This window comes from Astyanax mexicanus, chromosome 11 (assembly GCF_023375975.1).
Source record: "Astyanax mexicanus isolate ESR-SI-001 chromosome 11, AstMex3_surface, whole genome shotgun sequence".
NCBI classification, from domain to species: domain Eukaryota; kingdom Metazoa; phylum Chordata; class Actinopteri; order Characiformes; family Acestrorhamphidae; genus Astyanax; species Astyanax mexicanus.
Window position 1 is genome coordinate 28,424,618 of NC_064418.1, and position 26,169 is coordinate 28,450,786.

At 37.3% G+C, this 26,169-nt stretch overlaps 2 protein-coding genes across 5 annotated transcripts in view; one reads left to right on the plus strand and one right to left on the minus strand.

The window, feature by feature from the left end:
• Positions 1–4,663: 4,663 nt before the first annotated feature.
• On the plus strand, positions 4,664–8,716 carry serp2 (stress-associated endoplasmic reticulum protein family member 2). The gene is made up of 3 exons (XM_007251727.4): positions 4,664–4,968; positions 7,988–8,060; positions 8,318–8,716. Exons 1-3 carry the CDS (start codon positions 4,885–4,887, stop codon positions 8,356–8,358), a joined length of 198 nt encoding a protein of 65 aa, XP_007251789.1. The 5' UTR covers positions 4,664–4,884; the 3' UTR covers positions 8,359–8,716.
• A 679-nt stretch (positions 8,717–9,395) lies between these two features.
• The window catches only part of tsc22d1 (TSC22 domain family, member 1), a 57,145-nt gene continuing 40,371 nt past the window's right edge, over positions 9,396–26,169 (minus strand). The window contains exons 1-3 of one of the 4 annotated variants that reach the window (XM_022680387.2): positions 18,744–19,049; positions 13,229–13,280; positions 9,396–10,827 (exon numbers count right to left, since the gene is read on the minus strand). In XM_022680387.2, coding sequence (XP_022536108.2) covers positions 10,573–10,827; positions 13,229–13,280; positions 18,744–18,904 — 468 coding nt within the window. In that variant the 5' untranslated portion in view covers positions 18,905–19,049 and the 3' untranslated portion in view covers positions 9,396–10,572. Of the gene's footprint in view, positions 10,828–13,228; positions 13,281–13,445; positions 13,633–14,701; positions 15,032–18,743; positions 19,050–26,169 lie in introns of those variants that run through there. The other 3 variants (XM_007251724.4, XM_049484764.1, XM_007251723.4) reach the window with 3 other exon arrangements.

A 26,169-nucleotide genomic window follows, 5' to 3' on the forward strand; every position in this document is an offset into this window, starting at 1 on the left:
GGGACATGCCATGCCATGTGACACAATACTAGTTCCATTACAGTTGGCATGTTAGTTTAAATCATAAACTGTGTATAGCTGGACAGAGCATCGTCTCTAAAAAGTGAAACCAACATAGCGGAAGATGTTGGCTTCATTTTCATTGAATGAATGGGAACGGCGACACGGCGTCCATCTTTTTTACAGTCTCTGGTTTAAATAAAATGTTATTTTCACACACTCAGCAGTATTTAATACTATAGTTGTCTGTTAAAAGGTGTGTGTTCTTCCTATATTAATGCTGCTATCAGGAACACTACATGGAAACTTATTTTTAGATAATGTAGCTTGATTAAGAATGCTAATGGTAGCATGGTAACTACCTAGGTCATTACCCAGATTTACTGTGTGATAGTAAATTAACATTAAGCCAGTCATTAGTAGCATTGGTTACAGTTAGGCTGAGTAAAAAACTGCTTACTTCACCACTGAGCAATGAGGATACAGTTCCCTCTTTCTTGCTCTCTCTTTGGCCCACACACATAGCAGCCCACTGGAAATTTGCCTGGTCCACCCAACGGTCAGACCATCCCTGCATGTGCAATCTAAAGATAAATAAATATGAATACCAGAGATGAATTCAAAGGCGAACAGAAGAAGAACTTTAGTTTATGCATCATGGATTGTTGCTATAAAGGAGAACCCAGTACAGGTTATACAACACAGCAAATAGGCCTAAGTCTATAGGTTAATGCATTAGTGTGGAGAAGGACCTGCATATGTAATTCCTTGTTTTTTCATTATACCTGTACAGGGTTGTACAGTACAACTAAGCACTTTTGGGCTAGATATCCAATGACTTATAGGTATAGATGTGGTACAATAGTGCATAGACAGCAGGCAGACACAAAATAGTGTGCATGAGACAATAAGTTCACAAGACAATAAATACAATAAATATGTGCATGAAGGCTGCATGACTTTGTGACTTTTGTGTTTGTGTATGCAAAGCTGACAGTAAGAGACCCTTGTCAAAAAGCTCTACCCAAAAAAGTAGTCAACAAATACTGTACACTGGCTTGGTTTTAAACATGGCTAAGATTTGTCTATTATAGCAACCAAAAAATATATATTATATATACACATGTGAACATAAACACAAATTTACCATTTAATTAAAAAAAACTTGATCACAAGTGAAAAAATGTGACCTCATATGCAAAAAAAAAAAGCTTTTATGATCTGACAATGATAGTTCTGAGAATTTTACATGTGAAACTATACCTCACTTCTTGAAAGGGAAGCAACATTTTAATGCTGTAAAATTCCCACAAAGTCTAAGTAACATAAGCTAATCTAATAAAAATATGACACCATGGCTACATACTAGTTCTGTAATATAGATACAGGCAAACACAGCCGGGAAAACTCAAATTTAAAGCTTAAGAAAAAGTATTAGTTATGGACAGCAAAGAGACAGGAAGATTTGTGTGTGAATGTGACATATTATGTATTATTTGTTAATGGTGACTTATTATTATTATTATTAGTAGTAGTAGTAGTGATAGTCGTAGTAGTAATAGTAGTAGTAGTAGTAATAGTAGTAGTAGTACCAAGATAAAGATAAAGATTTGTCTCCCTTTAAATGCAAGAATAATACAAATACACTAGTAACACATAACCAGCCATATGGAATACAACAACAACAAATTGACAACCACCTGAGACATCAAACAACCATCTGGGATATCATAGCAACAATAAAAACCACCTAACAACCAGTCAATATCACCATAGCAACTGCCTAAAACACTACTGCATCTGGCAAACCATTAGCAACATCACAGCAATTACCAAACACCAAAGTAACCACCTGGAATACCATAGCAACTGCATTTCCACCTTATTCACTTTATTTGTTAACTTTGTATTAGATCTTCCAGTGCAGCAGCGCACCATTTATACGTTCTCACAGCTGCCCTGCAAAAAAATCCAGCTCAAGACCAGCAGGTCACATATAGACTGGAGTATACATATAGTCTATATACTGGTCAAGAGCTAGTTAAGGAGCTAGCCAACTAGCATTGGGGAGGTTTTTCTCTGGATAACCAGCTGGTCTACTTAAAATATGAGGACAATTTTGTGTTTTGGAGTCTGGAGTCTCAGAACCAAGTTTCCCTCCACAGAATAATAAGAGCAGACATACTGTATGGACGTTTGGGTGTTAAATTTAGCTCCTTCAACCACATATGCAGTGCCTCCTCTCTGGAAGGCAGTGGATATAAATGAGCTAACCTAGCCACCTAGTTCCACACAGCAACAGATTGTAGCGGCTGCTATGCTCTGCTCCACGCAACCCTAACGTGTAAATGATTGTCTACTATTGTGCTTCGGTTGGTTGGTTGTCCAGAGTAAGGAGTGTTTTCTGTTTGTTCTTAAGGGTTTCCAGTATTGGGTAATTTTCTCTGTAGGTCTGAATGCTTTGCAGTTGAGGCAATGGACCATGACGTAGTGTTATGCTGTACTTCTGGATCCTTGTCGAACCAGTATCAGATTGTTGCGGTTGTGTTTGTTGTTAGTTAGCTGAATAATAGATCCTGGGTAAGCTCTATGCATAAATTTGTTAGGTGCAGGGTTTATTATCTTCCTGTATTATATTATTGACCAATACCGCCCAGCCCTAGAAGATATGAATATTTAGCTCTGTTATCATTAGCCATTAGCATTTTTACTAAATTTAACAGAAGGCTAGGTCGCTAGTTAGCTGCCTCACAATCCTGTATAAGTAGGCAGCATTTCTTGTGTACCTACTAGTAAACATTGTATAGTTATTATCTGAAAAGTAGACTCCTGACAATAGAACTTTAATAAAAGGAATCCCAGGCAGTTTTAATGTGTTTTTAAGCAATGTACCACTGGTGACATTTATGCTGAAGCGGTTTGTTATGGTGAAGTTCACTTGGTTCCTTTGTAGTGTGAACATCCAGAGACTGTGGGCCAGAGGCAGCGCGTGCACACACCCCACTGCAGTTGCTAAGCAACCGTTTTATCTTGCGGGAGCAGAGCTACAGAAAACGCCATTCTCAACTCAGTTATTTATTTATTCCTCTTAATTCCAACATAAAAAGGGAATATCTCCTCCCAGAGTGACGTACGCTGAGTATGGAGGCAGGATAAAGAGATGGGGGAACTTCCCTCACAGACAGAAACAGCACTGATTACACACAAAAGTTACAGCTAGCTCTCTGAGATGGGGAGTTAGCTATAGCTACATGCTAGGCTAACTGAACCATTGTGAGTTGTAGACTATAGTTGATGGTTTAGTTATAGCTACACACAATGATTCGCAACATGCTTCTGTATTAATGGTAAAATTCAAGTGGCTCTAAAACATTTTAAAAAGAGCTTGTAGTTATTTTAGCAAAAAATGATACATATCAGCAATACAAGTCAGAGTAGTAACTTTACTACGAAAAAGTACTTAAAAGGTTATATCTTTACTAGGTTCTAGGTTTATAGATCAAGCTACAGATATATAAACCTATTATGACAAGCCATACCAAAAAAACAACAACATATCCATAATGAAGCTAGATCTTTTGACTAGTCATCTGTGTCCACTGACTTACATGGAATTTCATTTGATTTATGGAACTGTCTCTCATTTTTCACCAATACAAACTCCTATTACAGATATCCACAATTCATTGTTATACTAGTAGAAATAGTAATTCCTGATATCACCCCTGTAACTCAAAAGTTCACATCCACATACCTAAATGTATTCTGACTAGTACAAATGCTAATTAGTTTTGAGTAGTAATAATGTGCATTTTATTCTATAATATACAGCACTAGTCAAAGGGTTGGTCACACATCTTTTTATTCAATGTGTTTTACATTGAAAACTGAAGATTATAGTAGATAGTAGAAAACAAATTAAACAATTTAGAATGAGATGTGTCCAAACTTTTAACTAGTACTGTAATTTTTTTTTTTTAATCTAAGTTTTGAGTATTAACAATAATATTACTGATATCTTTTTTTGTTTGTTTGTTACAAAATAGATTGAAATGACAATTTCTACTATACTACTATACTTTCTATATATTTATATAATTCTATTGATTAATTAATTAATTATATTAAAAATGAGGAGTTTCTTTGATTTTACCAAATTGAAAAGCTTTGGAATAGAATCAAGAGGAAGATGGATGATCACAAGGCATAAAGTTATCCAAAAGCAGTGTGTAAGACTGGTGGAGGAGAACATGTTAAGATTTCTGCCATTTCTCATTTTCTGCAAATACATGCTCCAAATAACAATATTTTTTTTTATTTGGGAGAAATGTTGCCCGTAGTTTATAGAATAAAAAAACAATGTTCATTTTACTCAAACATATACCTATAAATAGCAAAATCGACATATGTTATGTAGAAAGAAAAGGTGTCAATGGTAATGACCAGTCAGAATTGCATTGAGGATATGTAGTCTTGGCATTACAGTAGTTATATCTAGTCAGAATGTGATTATAGATGTATAGGTCTGATATTATTACTATTAAAAAGCTGTATTATTACAAAATGAAGTTATACTAGTAAAATACATTATAGAGCTCTAGAATGTGAGTTTGTACAGGTGTATAATTGTATCATTTGGGGATAAAACAGCTTGTCAAAGACCTGGTCAGTCAGGCTAACTAGCAGGAGGCTACAGAAATGAAGGGGAGCCTCCGCTAGTGTCCTGCTCGCCCCTTCACAGGGGGGTTTATGGAGGCGCTCTTCTCTCTTCTGTGTGGATTTTCGGGCAGGTGCTGGGAAATAGAGGTGACTTTTCTCCACACATAAAGCAATACGGCGTGGCTTGACAGGGGCGAGCTATTGATCTGCTGATAGGAACGGAAGATGGTAGCCAAACAAAGGATTCGGATGGCCAACGAGAAGCACAGCAAAAACATCACTCAGAGGGGAAACGTAGCTAAGACGCTGGTAAGATGGGGGTGTTAGCTGCCGTGCTGTGTGAAGAGGAGAGCCCGAATTAACGCGTAATTCTGATGTTCTGTGTGAGAATGTCGTGATTTAATGTCTTCCAAATCGATAATGATTTAACTAGCTAGCGTTTTCGCGTTGTCTGTCGTCCAGGTGCTTATTTATTTATTTATTTATCACGTCGAGAGGAAAATGAGTTCACTATTAGCTAGTTACTGTTATCATAGACTCACCACACAACGCCTATTTCAGCTAGTGTCTGTCTGTGCGGGGTTTTAAATAACCATACACATTGTCTACAGTCTGATAAGAAACGTTTAAGCAACGTTAAGGTGTTCAACCTACGTGGCAAACGTGGCACTACATTCCATATGTAGCTAGAGAATGATTAATTTAGCTTAAATAAAGCTAATTTAAAAGGTGTCTAAAACACTAAACCTCACCTGTGATACAAACCATCCGTGTGTTTGAGGGGTAGCTAGGCTAGATGATGGGCATGTGAATAAATGGATTGTGACAGGCTTTTGTAAACTGCAGTGGAACCCCATGGTCACGCCCTCTCATGTGTGGCAATAAATATGGTCAAGTTCAGCACACACACATCATCAGGCCTATACAGCAGATTCCAAAACATATCTGGCATTTCTCCATAGAGATGTACCTCTAACAGCATGGCAGCTAGTAAGTGATGTACATGTGCATCTACTTTACTTCAGTAATTAATTTTAAAGTGTGAAACTCATAAATGTATTTTATTTATTTATTTATTTTAAAAAAATATTCACTGCTCTGGAAAAAAATCAGTTTCTCTAAATTTTGCTATTTACAGGTATATGTTTGAGTAAAATTAACATTGTTTTTTATTCTATAAATTACAGACATTTCTCCCCAATTCCACATAAACATATTGTCATTTAGAGCATTTATTTGCAGAAAATGAGAAATTGCTAAAATAACAAAAAAAATGCAGAGAAATGCAAAGAAAGCAAGTTCAAATTCATAAAGATTTAAGAGTTTAGAAATCTATACTTGGTGGAATAAATCACATTTTTAATCACAGTTTTCATACATCTTAGCATGTTCTCCTCCATCAGTCTTACACACTGCTTTTGGATAACTTTATGCCACTCCTGGTGCAAAAAAATCAAGCAGTTCAGCTTGGGTTGATGGCTTGATGATTATCCATCGTCCTCTTGATCATATTCCAGAGGTTTTCAATTTGGTAAAATCAAAGAAACTCATAAATTTTGAGTGGTCTTTTATTTTTTTCCAGAACTGTATATATAAAATATCGCCATCTGGATTTAACTATACAAAAGATCTGGTGTTGCAGTTGGTCAGGTCTAGGTTCAGCAACAGTATCTAGGCAGCATCGATAACAATGGTAAACTGTATTTTAAATATGCCTTAGTCGCTTAATAACATTGTCTGTGTCTGGAAATTTGCCCTATTCACTATCCCTTGTGAATAATTTTGGAAGCCTCATTACTGTGCATCACAGACAGACTTAATGTCTGTATTCATTAAAGCTTGAGTTACACTACACGACTGTCAGCCTGATTTTAACACCGATTTCCAGTTGTGCTGAGTCTTTGCTAATTGGCTTTAGTCTGCAGACTCCTGTGCAGGCAGCGTGGACAGTCAGAATGTAAGTTGTGTCTTGTGTGAACTGAGACTTGATTTTTTTTTTATGATTTTGAGCAGAATCATAACTTTACCCAACAACATTTTTTTATTTTTTTTGTTTGCTTCTGCACACATAGCAGCACAAAAACAAGTGAAGCAAGGTCGTGCTCCTCCATATTGGTATCTGATCTCCTAGGTAGTGTGAGCCACGTGCATAATGGTGTGGGTCATCAGTAATCTGGTTATGTAGCGTGCTCTATATTGTCTCTATATAAAACAGTCATGTAGGGCTGCAACCATTAGTCGATATAATCAACAATGTCGATTATTTAAATTTGTCGTCTACAAACTTCATTTTCAACTAATTGTTAATTTGTAACAGTACCGCATTACACAAAGTGCTGGGGACAGAAGAAACTTGGTCTGTGTCTCCAAAAGTGCCCAAACACAACAGATTACATATTTATTCACTAAATATCAGTACTCTCCACGTTTAAACAACATGTGGTCATTTAAATGCCTGTTAAATCTCATGTTTAGCTGTTTTTCTGTTGTTTTTAGAGATGGAGGACATGGCAGAAATAATCGTTGACCAATCGACTAATCAAAAAAATTATCATCAGATTAGTCGACTATCAAAATAATCATTAGTTGCAGCCCTAATGACTACAGTCATGTAGTATAATTTGTTCATGTAGTGTATCCAAGGTATTACGGAAGTTGCTTGTGCATCTTATAAGCACACAATGCAATTATTTATGGGTATTTTATGCCTGCAGTGGTACATCATTTGTAAACTTCTTGTGAAGCGGGACTATAGGAATTAGGGCTGCACCTAATGATTATTTTGGTAGTCAACCAATCTGATTATTATTTTTCTGATTAGTCAACGATTATTTTTGCCATGCCTCTCTCATCTCTAAAAATGATAGAAACAGCTGAAAATAAGATTTAAACAGGGCATTTAAATGTCTAGATGTTGTTTAAATGTGGAAGGTACTGATATTTAGTGAGTATATATGTAATCTGTTGTGTTTGGGCACTTTTGGAGTAGAGTATAAACTGTGTGAGTGCGCCATTTACCCTGTTGCAACCCTGTTGTACTGTTGCAAATTAACGATTAGTTGACAAATTTAAATAATCGATATTGACGATTATATCGACTAATCATTGCAGCTCTAGTAGGAATATTACAGTGCATAAATTGTCCACTGTTTTTAGACACATAAAATGGCAGAACCGTAAATTGTTTTTTTTTTTTTTTAATGCAGAGACAACTCAGTGTTCAGTGCAGTCTTGTTTCATGTCTCTTTTAGATACAGAAATATTTTTGAAAACATGACAATACATTTGTTGTGCTAAAATGCATTTTCTTTTTCTTTTTCTTTTGCAGCGACCACAAGAAGAGAAATATCCAGTCGGGCCGTGGCTTTTGGCACTCTTTGTATTTGTCGTTTGTGGTTCAGGTAAGATTTAACTCTACATCTTATTTACACATTAATATCATCATGTCAAACAAAAACTGTGTATCTACAAAATGGCAAATCTTCATAAAATGAAAGAATATTCATAGCTTTCACTGAAAATTATATGTATTTTACTCTTTCATTTTGGAGCATTGTTATGGGTCCACACAGTAAGACAAGTAAATGGACCCTGTACTGAAGTTAGACATCAAAAAATTCCAGAAGAGTGGCTCCTTACCTCCTTTTTGTCTCTTCAGCCATCTTTCAGATCATTCAGAGCATCCGGATGGGCATGTGAGCACCAGTGTGGTCCACGTCTCCTACCTCACGCGTCCACGAGAGCCGAGGCCATGAGGCACAATCTGAGGGGAATCTAGAGGCTTAGGATTCTGAATGTGACCGGTTTGCTAAGAAGATGAGTCCTGTGTACTGTACATCATCACCACCCTCCATCACTTGTTTACAAATGTACCTGGACAACAGGAACAAGTGCTTTTCTACTGAAACATTATGGCCAGCAATGTCTTATCATGGGTCATATATATGTTTGTGCAATAGATAATGTGCTTTTGTGATCATGAACGATGTGCCATAATTGGTTTCTATATATGTCTGTGTATCGTAACAACTTTTTCAAATAAATATTATACATTTGGGATGTGTCTGATATCATTTCTGCTTTTGCTCGGCTGTGGTGGGAAAACTCAGGTTATTGGGTTTTAGAGCAGAGTTCACGTAGAGGATGTGAACAAGGAACATGTGGCAAAATAAAACCACAGGAAGTGTACAGTGTAATTGAATAGAACAAAAAGCTGTTATTCAGCTTTATTTGCTGTAACAATCTTGTTAATATAGTTAGTAAATTTTCACAGCAAACAGTGCCAAATCCCATACAATATAATAGCTTTAAAACTGAAATCATAAGCAGCATACCTGGTGTCGATGACTGTACAGTTAATAAATAGAAGTTAACCCCTTTTTCTAAGAGTACAAAATAGGTTTATTTGATGGCAAAGGCAGTGCTAATTCTGTTACTGGCTTCATGATTTGAATAAAACTTCATTAAGAGCTATATTCACTGGACAAACATTAAATAAATTACATTCAGGCCAATTTGAAACTTGACTGGCATTCTACTTTTAGAACATTAGTGTATGGTATAGAAGAAGAATATTCCATTGTAAGATCTTAACAACTAAACACCACCACACATACATTTTCTTTCAGTATATAAATCCATAATTTAATGCAATTAACTCGATTTACTGGAAACCAAATTAATAAGTTCATTTAAGACAACAAAACACACATCAAGAAAAGCCATTAAGCGTCAAGTAATGGTTCCTTAAACATTTTATTGAAAGTTGTGAAGTGCAATTGAACTATTTTACACCTTATCTCCGGTTTTTGAGGGACATGCACAAAACATAAGCATACAACTCATACATATAATGCAGTAATAATGCATATCAGATCTTAATGATAGTCAGAATAACTGGAAGTTAAAGGTTTGATCTCCAGATTACTTCATTGTCAAAAAAATGGAAACGGAAATCACATGGGTGCAATATACTTCAAATAACTTCAAGTGAACAGTGGTTTACAGTAGGTATTAAACACAGCCAAGACGTTGAGTAGTTGTCATTTGATGTAAATATTCTAAGACTGATACCTCCATTCTTGTATAACAGCATAAAAAAGATGGTCAAATGTCTCAGGCAAGCAAACAACCTCGTCTTTAGTTTGTACAACCTAAATAGTTTCTCTTAGTGTTTCTCGCAATATCACTATTTTACAGATTACTTACACTAAATATACAAGAATATACAAGAGCCTTCCCACTTTCACTCACTCAACTCAGCCCACCACCGTTTCCTCTGATTTCTTGCGAGTGCCACGGCACTGGAAAAGGCAGCTTTAAAGCCGCAATAGAGAGTGAGGAATTCAATTGTAAATACTGAAAATGATCGTCTCATCATAGGCAACTTTACTCCCTTTATTCACCCAGGAATAATGATGACGCTAAAGCAAATTTTGGGATCACCATCTCATCTTTCACCTCGCCCATACCTGACAGCGCAGTGATTAGTTGTTCATCAAAAGACTTGTCATATTCGTTTTCATTAAAGTGCTTGCTTTTTGCAGCCTAAAAAAAAGACTGTGGTCAGCATTTCCACTAAAAAAGTAAGCGAGGCATGAAAACACTCGACATCGCTTAGAATCCTTTAGACACAGGCACAGTGAATCTTTTGAATTGTGTCCATCTTGATATTTCCTCCCAACCGACAGTCACAGTCCACAGGGTTTGGCAATATCCAACGTGGGTCAACAGCGTACTGGACTGTCAGTAAGCGTGTTCAGAGTCTCTTTTTAGCCTTTGTCAAGTTTAGAGACTTTAAATATGTGCAAATTTTGAAATAATCCTCCTGTGAGTGATGCATACTTGTTCTTTTTATTTAAGTCCATCTGAGTTCAGGTAACAACATTCCCCTTAACAGGGAAAACTTGTGTGCTATGCTGAGGGTCCAGAGTTCTGTGTGGAGAGTTGGGTCACGGCCGGCTGCTGCGCCCCCTGTGTGGATGATGGTGGTGAGCCAGTCTGAACCTGTGCCTGGAACTGTGCCATCTGCTCTGGACTGGCTAAGTTCTTCAGCAGGTTGTTTTCCTGCTCCAGCTGAGAGTTTCTTTCTATTAGTTCTTTGATCTGTTCTTTCAAGACCTCCACCTCCTCCCGAACAGCGTACATCAAGTGACTCTTCACCAGATCCTGCAGGCACAACAAACATGGGAGCATTTAATATTGAGCATAATTATTCCACAGTAAATATGAATGAAATAATGAATGTGAAATAATTTCAATATACATCAATACAACATCATTTCAGAGTATTGACACCTTCATGTGCAAACCTTTCATGTCACTGGTTGCAGTTTTTCAATGTTTTACATAATTTCAATCAGATATTCTTCATACTGTGTACTGCTGCCTAACAATTATGATATATTAAGCTGTTTTATCTAAAGTGCATTACTGTATTGCACCATACACTACAAGGACAAACATACTGGGACCGTTTAATGACTGAATTTAGGTGTTTTGTTTAGTCCCATCACCACAGGTGCATAAAATACCTTTTTATAAGCGTGCGGAAGAATGACATCCTAAAAATCTCACTGAATTCCAGTGTGGTACTGTAATACAATGCCACCACTGTAACAAATTCAACTGCAAACCTTTCTTTTTTTTCAAACCTAGATATTCCACAATCAACTTTGAGTGTACTACTGTGTAAGGTTACTGTCTGCAGAATGTATAAAAGTAGCAGACTTTCTGCTAACTTAGTAACTTCAGAGTTCCAAACCTACTGTAAGAGCTACAAATGGGGGCCAAATCTGTTTTTTTTTTCTTTGCTATGGGTCCAGAATTGAATGACAAGTGTTTCTGTATGTGTCCCAATACTTTTGTCCATACAAAGTATGTAAAGTAATAAAACTCTATTTTACACAATAAACAATATGATTGATACTGTCTTCCTAAAATGTGCATTAAATGTGTGCTTTGTGCAAAAGGAAAAAGGAAGTCTGTCACATTTATGATGGACTGCTGATTTTAAAATTATGTTCTTAGAAAATTCAACAAAATTCAAATAATAAATAGTAAATGTTGAAACTGGCCAAGCGTGTTTCATAAGGAACTTTTTTCTTTAAAAAGAAAGGTTCTGAATAAGGTCCATTTTTTTCTACCATCATGGTAGAAAAATCCTAATTTGTACAGCACCAGAAAACATGTTTCTCTAAAACTCTCTGCCCGCAAGAAAACAAAGTGTCAGAAAATGACTTTAACCCCTTAACAGGCCAGCATTTTTTGTAATATACTACACACCAAAATCTTGATGATTTCTATTCAAGCATAACATAAAAAGGCTTCATGTTCGATGATAAACGTTAATACAAATTCTAATTGTATTTGCAACAGAAATTATTTTAAAAATTTAAGTAAATCTGCAAATATAAATGTATAACAACAATAAAATTGCCACTTTCCTAAATTCATTTTAAAATCAGTATTTTCATGAATACAAATCAAACAGTTCATGTCCTCCAAACCTTCCGTTTTGTTACGTTTGTCTAGTTTTTATATCTATTTTCAAATCTGCAGAATTTGGGTTGATTGCTAATATTGATACACTAGTAGAGAGTGAACAGACAGCTTCTCCAAGTGTCATGTAAGATATTTCAAAGCCTTCAAAGTTAATAAAGATAATGTGAATAACCTATTTTACTGCAGAGTTCAAAGGCCTGTAAAGGAGTTAACTGCATTCTGGAAACAACCCCTTCAATCACAGTATTGCAACTCAGCTATTTCTGTACCTGTACCACAGATAAATGTGCTTGAAAACATTGCCTTTCCTACAAAACTAGCAACTACAATAATACATCATATGAAACTGCACTAAAGCGTCTCTCATAAGCCCTGTCTAGGAGTCAGTGAGACAGAGAGCACAGTGAGGCAGGTCAGGATCCACCTGCGCACACACACCTCCACTGCTTCACTACAGCACCGCGTCACACACCCGACAAAATGGCCGGCCCACTCCCGGCGCAGCCAATCACAGCCCGAGATATTTTTAACTGGGTGTAAAAGCTTCGAGCTTTGCCTAGCAACAGTAACGAGGCGAGGAATGGCGTGAGAACAGCTCACACACATTTAACATTACAGACATTACAACAAAACCTGCCTCTGATACATATCTATATATCTTTCCACACTAATGTCAGCATATAAAACAGTAACATAACCTCAACCTCTAGCCCCTGGTCATGTATTTAATGCAGTTTGTTTCATTTTTTTATTAAAAACGTCCCGACCTAGCGTTAAATAAATCATAATTTAAGCATTGAATTAATCTGGTTAACGAACTAGCAAACTAACAACGAATCTGCCTTATTGTAGATGCCAATATTCAGCTAGCTTTAAAAGACACACCTGAACGAGACCTAGTTATGCAGAGACATCAGATACAAATCAGCACTGACAAAAGGTCACAAGCTTTACCAGTGCTGGTTAAGCAGCTAATTATCTAACCAATTTATTCATTAACATTGTCCCATCTCTGTATTTTTCCTTTTAAATTAACTTATGTGTAATTAACAAGATGCACACTTACCATGGCTTGTTCGATTTTGTTGTCAATGGCCACAACACTGGCACCCGAAGAACTGCAAAATAAAAAAAACACAAACAAATAATTAATCAGTCGGTAAAATAAGAAAGACAAGTACAAACCACTGTAGTTTTAACATGCCACAACATTTGTATCGTTATTTCGTTCTCAAAATGCTCACGAAACATCATTTAGGGTTAGATAAACTAGGTTAACTAACCTTCAGATTACTCGTTAGTTCGCTGGGTTGGCTAGCTGAGCGTTAGATTTACGAAAATAAACACAATAGTTCCAAATAACAAAATTAAATGATTGCATCATAGCGTCGATTCAACGTATGGCAAACTAGCCATAGGCTAGCTATACTCTTATTTAACTATATAACCGCTAACCTAAGTTAGCTAACCTAACCTACCTAGTTATAACTAACTATAGTTAAGTTAGCTAGCTAGCTAACTAGGTCAGTTAGGGGTAACTATAACTATTTAACTGTTATCCCCTTAGGTTAACTAACAGTTGTGTCAACTGCATACACTAATAGGTAAATGTTGAATAAACGTTACAATTTTAGTGTAATTTATTTATATAAGTTACATATTTTGTTAACAATGGAAAACCACCTTTATTTAACACTAACGTTAATAGGCAAAAACACTCATTGTGGACAAGCTACATTTAAAGGCTTTAGTTGAAGGCTTTGGATTTTGGGGGGATGGTATAACAATTACACTTAATGCGTTTAGACAAAAAGGTACCCACAAATAATAATTAGCTATTATCATATTTTTGTCCCTGTCTGTACTACAATAGAAGTAGCGGCTATACGGATAGAATGCAAACAATATAGCTAACTAACGTTACATCTATTTAATTTAATGTCAATACAAACGACACATAAAAAAAGCATAATGTTGAATCAATGTTAAACCAAAGCAAAATCTATAGGCAGAGATAAATAAATTAACTAAGATCAAATGAGATCAACGTCGTTTCAACGCACGAGCGATGGAAATTTTTACGTTGATTCAACATTAACAACGTTCTGCTGTGTGTTTATGCGGCTATGCATCGTGTTTCTTTTTTCTCTCTCCTAGAGGAAAAGCATCGTGTGCACAAGGGCAAGCCAGCCAGCGTACACTGACTGATATTAACCTAACGCTAGCTAAGAAAGCGCACCTATGGAAAAGGCAACGAAACCACAGCAGCCGGAATGTGCTGCGATTAGCGTGATCCTTAGTCCTGTATTTGTATTTTTACATTTTATTGGATTTTATGAAACCTAACTCAGATAAACAGATCCTCCACACAGGATGCATGCAGTAAACACACTGTGGATTAGGTTGGCTAGCTAGGTTTACATCTCTGTTTAAGACCACAAGCTATAGAACACCAAAGGGATTTCCTCTTAAAACACACGTTCAGTCGTTAGCAAGCTTGCTAACTAGGTTAGCTAAGCTAAAATAGCTGTTAGTTTACCTATTGTCGAGCCTTACTGACGAAGTTTCTGTTCCCAGCAGTGATGATAAAAACGATATTGAGAAATTTCGCAGCTGACATACACCAAGATCCATCGCCACTGAGTAGCACTGAGAATTCATGCTATTAGGTCCATATATACCGACACGGAGGCTAGAAAAATACAACCTCTTCGTGCTGGGCGAGCATTACATAGTCTTGCTCACAGGTTACAGCGTTCAAACGAGGCGAAAAATGGACCTCCGTAAAGAAAGCCCTGCGTTACAGGAGCCCATACATCCACCAGCGCCGCACAAAGAATCTCCAAGGTCAGCTCATCCCTGCTCTAGTGAAAATCTGCAGCCTGGGCTATTTGCATAATTTATCCAAGAAAAACAGCGCAGCTCGGCACCCGATTGGTGAAGGGAGGAGAGGCGATTTGAATAATGTATGCGGCCACGCCCCCACCTCGAGCTCAGTCCACCCAGCAGACATAATTTATTCAGGACTCTGATTCCTAATAAGGAAATTCCGCTCGGCATGGGAACAATACCTTCAGCTCTGAGAGTAAGGCACAACAGTAAACACAGGCTCTGTTCACACCGTTATTAAGGATATCGTTACAACCAAATACATATAATATATAGCCTTAATCCCGCTAAATATGGAGGACGAATAATAAAACAAATATACAATAAATTTAGCAAACATTTAAAAACGGAACTAAAATATATGCTTGCAATGCTCTTTCAGAATTAACAAGTAGCTACATGCTGCCACCTGTTGGCCGTAGGTAGAACAGCAGCATATTTAAACATTAAAACATACTGACTACTGTTCTCAAAGAAGCAAAAACCGCCACTCACACTCCTTTTCCTTTTAAAGACAAAGTATTACTGGAAGTGTACCATTACTCAATTTGTAAATTAGATAACCAAACTCATGTGAGCTCCTCTCAGTTTCCAGTGGTGTGATTTACATTATTCAAACGTGCACATGCTCTGGAAGATCTGATCTCTCCCAAAGCAAAAAAAAAATGGCACAATGAATTAGCAAGGAAATCTTTCCAACACGAACAACCAAGAATGCACAGTTAAGAAACCAAACTGTGATAATTTCTCATGAGATGTTTGGTGTCTAACGTCCAAGACAGTGCTGGCAACAACGAAACAAAAAGCCTTTCATCAGCCACTCGATGTACAGACCCTTCCAGGTCAGCCCACACAGGCATTAGGCAGTTAAAAAAACAGAAGAAGAAAAATTGTGTGCACATGAGGAACTGCAAGACGCACTTAATTAAATGTTCCCTTGGAAAGAGCTGTCTGGATTTTAGCCAGAATTTTATGCCATGTCATATGACAGATGTCAAAATGAATCCACAACACCCAAACACAAAGACAATAGTATAATTCCACCCAAGCACGCAAATACACCCAGTAGAGAAATACTGCTCGCTTTTAAAATGCTCTTCCTAATCGAAGAACACTTGTAGGTCTGTTTGCAGCAACACACTTTTATTGTCCTAAAATATAAACACAACTAACTGTGACAGATTTATGACGTCCTAGTCATGAGGTGCCTGTCAAAGTCTTGGTAAAACAGTTACTAAACATGCCTTCATAGCTTATGATTTAAGCTTCTTGCAAATAGTAAATAACGACATTCTTGAAAAGTCCCAGGAAGAGAGCTCTAACTTTTTGAAACAGCAAAATTAACAGCAAGCACTGCTGATATGCTACAGTTTCCTCAGCTTGTGTAGACAGTTTTCTACTACCACCACAAACTCTCAGCCTCTGGTGTTCTGCCCACAAACTATTACAATCTGGTTGGTTTCATTTTAAGTGGCCACACACAGGTCTGTGTTTACTCCTGTCTGACAGGAAACAAACATCTTTGCCCACTTATTTTTCCACCATGACAACACTGAGTTTTGGGTCCAGTCCACAAGTATATGGATTTTTTTTTTATGGGGATTTCCCATCATCCATCTTTTTAAAAAAATATTTCTGTCCACACATAGAGACAAATGTTTGTGCATAAGGTTTACATGAGGATTACACACAACTACCCAAGTAGTGGACTTCTGAATATAAAAGGAGCATTATATATTTGTGATTGAACAGTACATACATTTATCACATTCATATGTCTGTAAGTTTGGAATCTTGTGCTGTGTGTATAGATATTGTAGTTTTATGACTTATGGAATTGCCTATATAGTTCAGATTGTGACGTCAGCGTTCTTTTATATAAATACCTGGATATATGTGGACAGGGCATTAGGAGCTGTATATAATTACTGAGGAAAAATGAGATGTTCACAGGAATACTTAAAATTAAGCAACATTCTATTTTGTTTTTGATCAGATAAAAAAATGTCCCTAAACAAACTCAAACCACAGTTTTGGAGCAGTGTTAAGAAAAATCCCCTTTTCCTACCAAAGAAGGCAGTTCTTGGTGTGCAGGAGACAAAAGCCACCAGGAAATCTGATGACAGAAGTCCTGCTGTATATTTAACCATGCTGACTCAATGCTTCTAACTAGCTATTAATATAACATAATAACACACCAAATGATTCAGAAAGACCACCTTGTCTGTAAATATGACGAGTGTTATTTACACAGCTGTATTTAAAGTATCAAGAAAGCAGCTTAGCAATGGATGACGCTGCATTAGGTTCTTTGTTGGCACCTCAGAAGTTGGGCCTTAAAAGTAACTAATAGCCAGTCATATCCCAGCTCTGACACACACACACACACACACACACACACATATATACATATATAAATATATATATATATATATAAATATATATATATATATATATATATATATATATAAAAATAATATACATACATATACATATACATATATATGTATATTATATATACATATACACACACCCATATATAGATTAGATAGGAAATATTTTTAGCTGTGTTTTCAAGGTCAAATATCAGTGAAGCATCACTGAACAAAGGTGTGCTTTGAACATCCTAATATACTGAGCATCCTTTTCCACAATGTCACTCAGAGTTCAGGATTATCAATGTTTATACACTCTATACCTGTAGTCTGTTTCGGTGTACAGTAAATATAGACCACTTATCCCAATTAAATGTAGCAGCGCAACAAATAGGGACAAAATCCAAGCAGCTCACGGCTCAACAAGCTCTTCCGGGATTCTTTGACTGGAAAGGGATTTAAGCAATTACAGTGCCCAAATATACCTGTTCTCTCCATGACCCGACCTCAGTGCATAAACACAGCTTTCCAACTACCGTCATTCAGGGGACTTACCACACGCTGCTACTCATTCATCCTAAGACACAAGCTCTAAACCACGTTGCCTGTTCAAGACCAACCACAGCGCACCTGTACAGCCAATGCCAAAACCGCCTGTGACTCAAATAACCCGATCTTAGTAAGATTGTTAACACACAGTGTTGTCTTGATGGCAGTTCAGACCTAGTATAATACAGCTAGACACATGGCAAGTGACATTAAACAATCAAAACAACAAAATGACTGCTATAAAATACCTATAAAAACTGTCAACTTGCCAACTTTTGATGACAGAGACCAGAGATGGCAAAAAAACAGCATCAATGTTGAAAAAACAAAAAATAACCCTATGTTATATATATATATATATATATATATATATATATATATATATATATATATATATATATATATATATATATTATTTTTTGGCATGTTAAATCAATTGTTTGTTATATTGTGCTAAAACTTTTCTGTGATGTGACTATTATGCACACACACACACACACACACTGCAATACTGAAATGACATGTGCATATTAAATGTACGTAACTGTGTATATAAATGTGCATATACAGTAAATATACGGAAATAGTGTACAACATATACCTGAAACTGACCATATCAATTAAGAAACAATTAAGAGAATGAACTGGATGGAAAAATTAAATGGCTAAACGCCACTTAAAATCCCAAAGATCTGTATCTGCAGAGGGACCTATAAACATTCCTGCACTAAATATTTGCCTCTTTTTCCAGCCATAATTTAGCTTTACCTCTTCAAATGCTGTTCCAACTCCCAGAACAATAGCTTGACGGCCATCTCGTCCCGGCCCTGCACTTGGAGGATCGTTTCTCTCATTGATGCGTCAATCTGTGCTCCTCCACAAACAGAATTTACTCCACTACTCTCCACCAGGCTCAGACACAAACACATCGGTGCATTGGCCAGTTTTCCCGCTCTGAGTTTCACAGCACTAGCAGAGAAGTGTAGTAAGGCTGGGCTTAGGGCTGCGTGTGCCTCTTCGTTCTGATTGTCTCCTCTCTCCTCTGTCTCTGGCTGTGAACGTCTTGCAGGCAGAACTGCGAGTGATTGATCGAAAACAAGAGCGGGGCAGCCGTGATGTCACGTCATGTGACTCACTGTTACATAAACCTTCAGCTGAGATTAAGATCTTCCCAGTGATCAGTATTTTTACAAGTTGATGCTTAGGAGGCTGCCGCCCACACTGCTTCAGAGGCCACCCAAATCTCACCTATCGCAGCCCTCTACCCTCACCACTTACTTTCCTGGCATAGAAGCTCATAGTTTCCCCCTTTTCTAACTGGGGCTTTAGAGAGAGTCAGGCCCCTGCACTGCAGCCTGGACTTATCTTGTCACTTCTCATCAGTATTGTAGCCCCGCGCAGGCTTAGGGCGCCCACGGCTGATGAAACACACGCACGTCTCCCCAGGCTTAGGCCGCTTGCAGTGAATAAAACAATGCAGAGCCTGACAATAGGAGGGATTGTACCTGTTTAAAGAGCAGGGAGTGGGGGCTTTGGATGGGGCTGAGGTGCAGCTGTGATTAGATGCTTCTTTATGAGCTGCAAACACATCATCAGCATGAACACAGGACTTTAGGCTGATGTAACGGACACTGACCGTAATTTTCCACTTTAGGCTGACGCTTCACACACTGGCCGTGGTCTTGTGTGGCTAGCTATGGGGTGCAGGATGTACGCTTTGCTTTGTGGAATTGTAACACAGGACAAATGAGCACCACATTGCCACTCTGCGTGAGAGTGTGCGTGTCATTTTGCCATTTGGGCTGACAGCAGCAGGTTGCACAACAGAGCTCCATCCTGTATTCTCCAGCTCCCACACGCACAGTGCCGCACACACAGAAAAGGCTGGACGGCCTTAGCAAGTTTCTGCCGATAAGCAAGAAAAGAAGTGTGAGAGAACTGTGCCAATGTGCACTAACCACTGGTTGGTGAGAGTCAATAGGTTTCTGAGAAGATGCTGGAACGACAGGCCGTTTTATAAATTCTATGACACAGTAACTCAATAATGTTTATGAGATTTTTTAATACCCAGGTTATAGTCTGTATCTTTAAAATGGAGTTTATATATTCCATGAAATAACCTCCAATTGCCAAGTATTTAAATGTCTAAATTTTCCATTTAGGACCCAAGATGTTTTATCCAACACATGGCGGTGTACAAAGCTGTTCCCTATTCATTATTCCCAGCCTGAACATCAATATAGGGACGAGAATTTGAAAGACAGCAAAGAAATTTGAACACATCATTACTATGTGACAGTAATCTGCATCACTTCCACAATATGTATAAATGGTCTTCCACAGAGAATCTGTGATAAAATACATATGGCCCATAACAGTCCATGTCTGATAGTTACAACAAATTAAACATTTAAAAAAATGGCAGAACTCCAAAACAGTGCACTAAAAAGTGAACAGTCACAGATTTGTACACAGCTAGGGTGTTGTCTAAAACTGGAGGTGGCTGACTAGATGCCTTGCTTCCTGCCCTTGCTGTCTCACATGTAGAATTTTGACTTTGATACAATACCAACTGTAGAATCTCGATTCTCAATACCAAACCGGTTTCTGACAGGAATGTCATACTTTCTGTCTAACTGCTGTATCAGATTTCTGAACCCTGGTTTTCTCAACTGTATATACAGGCACTTTGTCCACGCAGATGTAATAAGCTACAGATTTATCATATTTTCTGTGTCTGTGTAGCACAAAGGTAATGATTGTCTGACTGTATGAAGATGTGGCAGAAGAGTGAGAAGAAGATTTAGTAATTTTATGTTAATTTGAACACCGGCCACGGCGTGAATCAGTTTTCTTATGAAGTGCATCAAATTGCGCTAATTTGACTCCTTCGAAGCTAGTAACTGGGCTTTATACAATATTGAAAGCATTGAACGCTAAATTGAATCGAAAGTTCGGCTCGTTGTGCAACTCTACTCATATGTCAGTACTTTAGAAGGCAGTGTATTGATAAACATCTCCATCTGAATCACTATTGCAATTTTAACGTATCGCCCTGATGTTGACAGGGTATCAACAGCACAAAGCTGGATATGGGCTTTTAGTTGATGTTTCTATTAACCATTATCAATTTTGCCCAATAAATAAAAAGCCTAGGGTACTGAACTTGGATTCAGACCTGACTGTGTGCCTTAGAATCTTGTCTGACTTACATTTCAGGCCCAATTAAGTTCCACATAAAAACTCAAGTCTGTAAAATTTGTATTAGTGTCTGTTTTCTTGACACCAATACAATTGTTACCATTTATTTTTCTTGTTGGTTTATTGAAAATCATGCTTAGGCTCATTTTAATAAGGAGCTTCTTTCAGAATATGATATGAACATGTCTCAATCAGCCATCTAAATAATACCAAAATAAATACCAACTGAAAAACTCCACTTATCTCCTATATCAAGTGTTTAAGGAAGTGTGAACACACTTCCTCACACGTTGGCGGTTATATAACTGTGCCAGTGTGCATACAGAGGCAGCAGGTATAAGTAATGTGGAGTGAAACCTGGCATTAGCAGGATTAGCCCAAAGACAAAACAGCCCGGGAAGAAGACCTGGGTCGAATCGCTGAAGTGGACTCTTCTGCACAAGGCATGAAGAAATTGCCTGCAGTTACAACAGTAGAGGCTTTTTTCCCCCCCTTCTTTTGCCTCACTGCCTGTAGCAGCACCAGCCCGTGCCTTCCCTCGCTTTGTCTGGAATCACTGTAGCCTTTATATAAAGTGACAGTAAAGGCACTGTAGTGATGTAAGATGTGGGAATAATAATGCAATGAAAAATGCACTGTAACTTCAGTGATCCTCTGTGTGGAATACAGTAGTCAGCAGTAGTGAATCAACAGTTATATAAATTCATATATAAATATATATGCTCTGCACTAAAGTCAACAAAAAATAGAAATACATACAGTGGTACAGTGAAAGATTTCAAGTGAAGCAGACAGACAGGCATGCACTCAACGTGGCGAGGAACAAGCTCCAGTTAGCTGATCAAGTCAGACAATAGGTGGGACGTGACCGATTTGGGGGAACCGTGAGGGGGTTGTTTACATTGTACACGATGTTCTTGATACAGACGGCCAGTCAAGCGCAAGCATTACTTCCACTCGAGCTCCTAACCCGATTTGTCAACTTTGCTGTATGTTTGCAGACATAGTCAAGGTGGGGAGTATCCTCGTCTAGGGCTTCCACCAAAACGGGGAAGTTTCAGCAACGAACTTATGAGCACACCCTTTGTGGTTCTAAAATAAGCATCCATAAAATATCCAAGCTTTCTTAAATACATTTTGGTAGTTGGCACTGGGGCTGGACAATATACTGTAAATACTGATATATTCAACAATATTTTATAAGAGATACAAAATTGATCATACTCTGATATAGTGCATGCTGCACACATAACTTTAGCTCCAAAGATATTAATTAATATTGATATTGTAATTTTAAAAAAATACATATTGAGAGAGATATTCTGTCTTGAAAGCAGTCTGGTATATGCTTTGAAGCCTTAACAGTATTTTTTATGTAATTGTTCATATTTGTAGTTTATATGCATGCATTAAATCTTCGGCACTTTAATATTTTAAGGTGATTTGTTTAGGTACATTAAATTATTTTTGAAATATTGGTAAGTCTTGGTAAGTTACACGCATACAATTCTCTTATGTTTATTATTTTAAAACAGTTTTATATATACACTAGTGCATCTCAGAAAAATAGAATATCATTGAAAAGTTACTTTATTTCAGTAAATCAGTTCAAAATGTGAAACACAGAGTGATCCATTTTAAGCATTTATTTCTTAAATTGTTAATTACGACAGCCAATGAAAACCCAAAAATCAGTGTCTCAAAAACTAAGAATAAGACCAATTGGTACTTTTGGCAGTGTGGGCAGTGTGCCAAGTCCTGCTGGAAAATGGAATTCACATCTTCATAAAAGTTGTCAGCAGAGGGAGGCGTGAAGTGCTTTAAGATTTTCTGGGAAAACACTGCACTGACTTTAGACTTGATATAACACAGTGGACCAACACCAGCAGATGACATGGCTCTCTAATTTTCTGAGACACTGCTTTTTGGGTTTTTATTGGCTGTAAGCCATAATCATTAACAAAAAAAAGAAATGAATGCCTAAAATAGATCACACTGTGTGTGACACATCTATGTAATATATGCGTTTCACACTTTCAACTGAATTACTGAAATAAAGTAGGTTTTGAATGAGATTCAATTTTTGAGACACACTAGTACACACTGTTTAAATGTATAGTATGCTCTGTTTTGAGTGTTACAAATATATACTGGAAAAAATACTTTTACATCATACTTTTCTAAGGTTTTCTTTATACATGTTATTCTAAACTGTATCTCAATTTCTCTTAAGCATACTGAGATGATTACTTTATAGATCATATTGCCAAGCCATAATCCACATCCCACACCAAATCTCAGAACACCCAGGCTAATCTAGATGTTTTAGCAAACAGTCTATAGCCTTAGATATCATTATGGTTCATAACAGCAATACTGTGGGCTAAATATTCAATCTTTCCACTTTCATAACACCATCAAATCAAGAGTGTTGAAGCGTAAAGCTTAAACCTTTAACTATAAATCAGTTATAGTGAAACGGCCCACTAGAGAGCTTAATTGCATGCCTCGTTCTTTTGAAATTACTGTCTGCCGTACGCTTTATTACTCTGGATGAATGCAGCAGCTGACCGAACGCTCCCAACAGCACAATCACTTGATCAGAAGCCAAGGCATGTGTGGAGGAGACATTTACTTTCACATAAAACTAACAAGCATGTGACAGAAAAGAAAGCATTTAGCCATCCCACAAGGCAGATGGCTCTTCTGTTTTAGACTGGAGGGCAACCAATCGGAACATTGGGTTATCAGTAGTGGCATCCTGAAGATAAACAGCATTAGAATTGCCTCTAGCTGCCTAATACACATACAATATACAGTGTATGCACAGTATAAATATTATGTTGACCTTGAAAAACATTTCTCTGTGATCTCATAGAGACCATAACTGATTTCACCAAACCAAACAACAAAACTTATATTTAGCCGTCATGAACATCATCAGTATGACGTCCCCCAACACTCCTCTTTCTAGTGCCCATTTTTCTATTATAGGGCAACTTGTCCACTTTCCCAGATCCTATGAGCTCACAGCCCCGCCTTCTCTCTCTCCATCTGTCACGTCAGCCCGTGACGACTGTTCCTCTCCCCGCTGCTCTGCCCTAATTCTGAGAGGAACATTAACAGGCAACACTAACCGGCAGGATCCAGTTTGCTCGGGCCTCAAAGCCCTCCCTTCAAAACTCTATCTATCTATCGCTACAGCATCTCAGTCTTGTGCCGTCCTGTGTGTGAACACACACCTGCAGCGTCGCAGCTGGACTAAAAGCTAAACACACCACAGCAAAATCATAACATACGGCAACGCTAGAGAAGCATCCAAGTGGGATTATGAACCTCGTATTAGCAGTGTGTTGCATCACACAATGGAAATAAGCCAAAAAAATCACTACTACATGCAACATGGTGTATTGTATGCAGTATTGCTAATTTAATCTCGTAAAAAATAACGCAAAGTTATATTTAAAAATAAACATAAATTTTTAATGTAATAATTTCTTATGTCAGCAAGTCAGTTTATCAAATTCCAAAATTTATGGAGGAAGGCACATGTTTACATTTTTTATGCAATCAAACAGTTTTTCAAAATGAAATCAGATAAGCTGCCCGATCAAATTTAACAAATTTATACAATTAAACTCACAGAAATGCACCAAACCTATGTCGTTCTACCTACACCAACATATTAATAACTGGCAAATGATATTCTAATTTAATTTATATAATGCAATGCTTTTAGGTCTGCACTGTGCAGCACTGGCAAAGATGCACCTCATGGCTAAGTAGTGTATTCAATATGTTGCTGTTATATGATGCACTAAATAAAAGAGATATGTATATAAAAAGGAACTGATCAGACACACAATAAATGATAATGCACACCATGTACCACGTAGATTCTAAAAAAAATAAAATGATACTGGGCAATAAGAATAGTATGAACCTACTGGCACCATGCCCAGTGCCAAGCTTAGGCAAGAGGGACATAAAGCTCCTCAGTACTAAGAACTGTGTTCTCTGGAATTATGACCCCGGAGATGGCTCTCCGGAGAGGATTCTTGATTAATTGTGGAAAACAATAAAAATCTCTCCTTCAAAGTTTCTTATTTGACAATTGAGTAATAATACGTTAAATGAGTCAGTCACAAACCTGTGTTCTAAAATATTATCCAGTGGCATGGGCTTGTAAACAATGTATTGAATCATTGATTCACTCAATGAACCAACTCAACCCAAAGCAAACAATTTCATTTACAGGTAAACCTAGTTTTGAACCATTTCTTTGTCATCTGTAGTTTGATTTTTAATGTTAGTCCACAAAGGTAAAACTATCATCTATACAAACACAAAGACCAAAAGCCCCAAAACCCAAACTGGGAGACGGGCATTCATACACATGTAGGCCATGCATTAAAAATGCTTAATTAGCTCAGGACTAATGCATTACATTTATCTCAGATTTTGGAGCTGGGAGTTACACCACACCAGAGTTGACAGAGTTTACTATATCTAGCTTGACAATTATTTACCAATCGTTTACAGCGAACCCAATCAAAATAGTCCTCTCTTTTTATGACCCAGGTTATAATTTTAAAGCATTGTCCCAGATTACCACTGTTACAAGACAAACAGTATTTTCACTCAGTTTCAATCAGTATTTTGTGGATCCAAACACAATGAAAACATGTCCACGGATAGAAATTGGACATTACTGTGTTTACAACTGATTTAACAGAGAGAGGTAATAATAAACTGTTTAATACTACTCTGCTTGGGGCTGGCTGAGTAGCCATCTTGGATTCAGAACTTTGAGTTGGTGAGGATCTCCAAGCTTTCAGTGCAGAAAAGTTTCCTACATGGACTACGGAAATTCTAACACCCAAATACAACCATATATTTTTCATTTGATTTTCTTCATGATTTTTTTCCGTAACCAAAAAAAAATAAAACATTTGGGTGACGGCTGAAAAAAAAAAAAAAAAAAAAAAGAAAT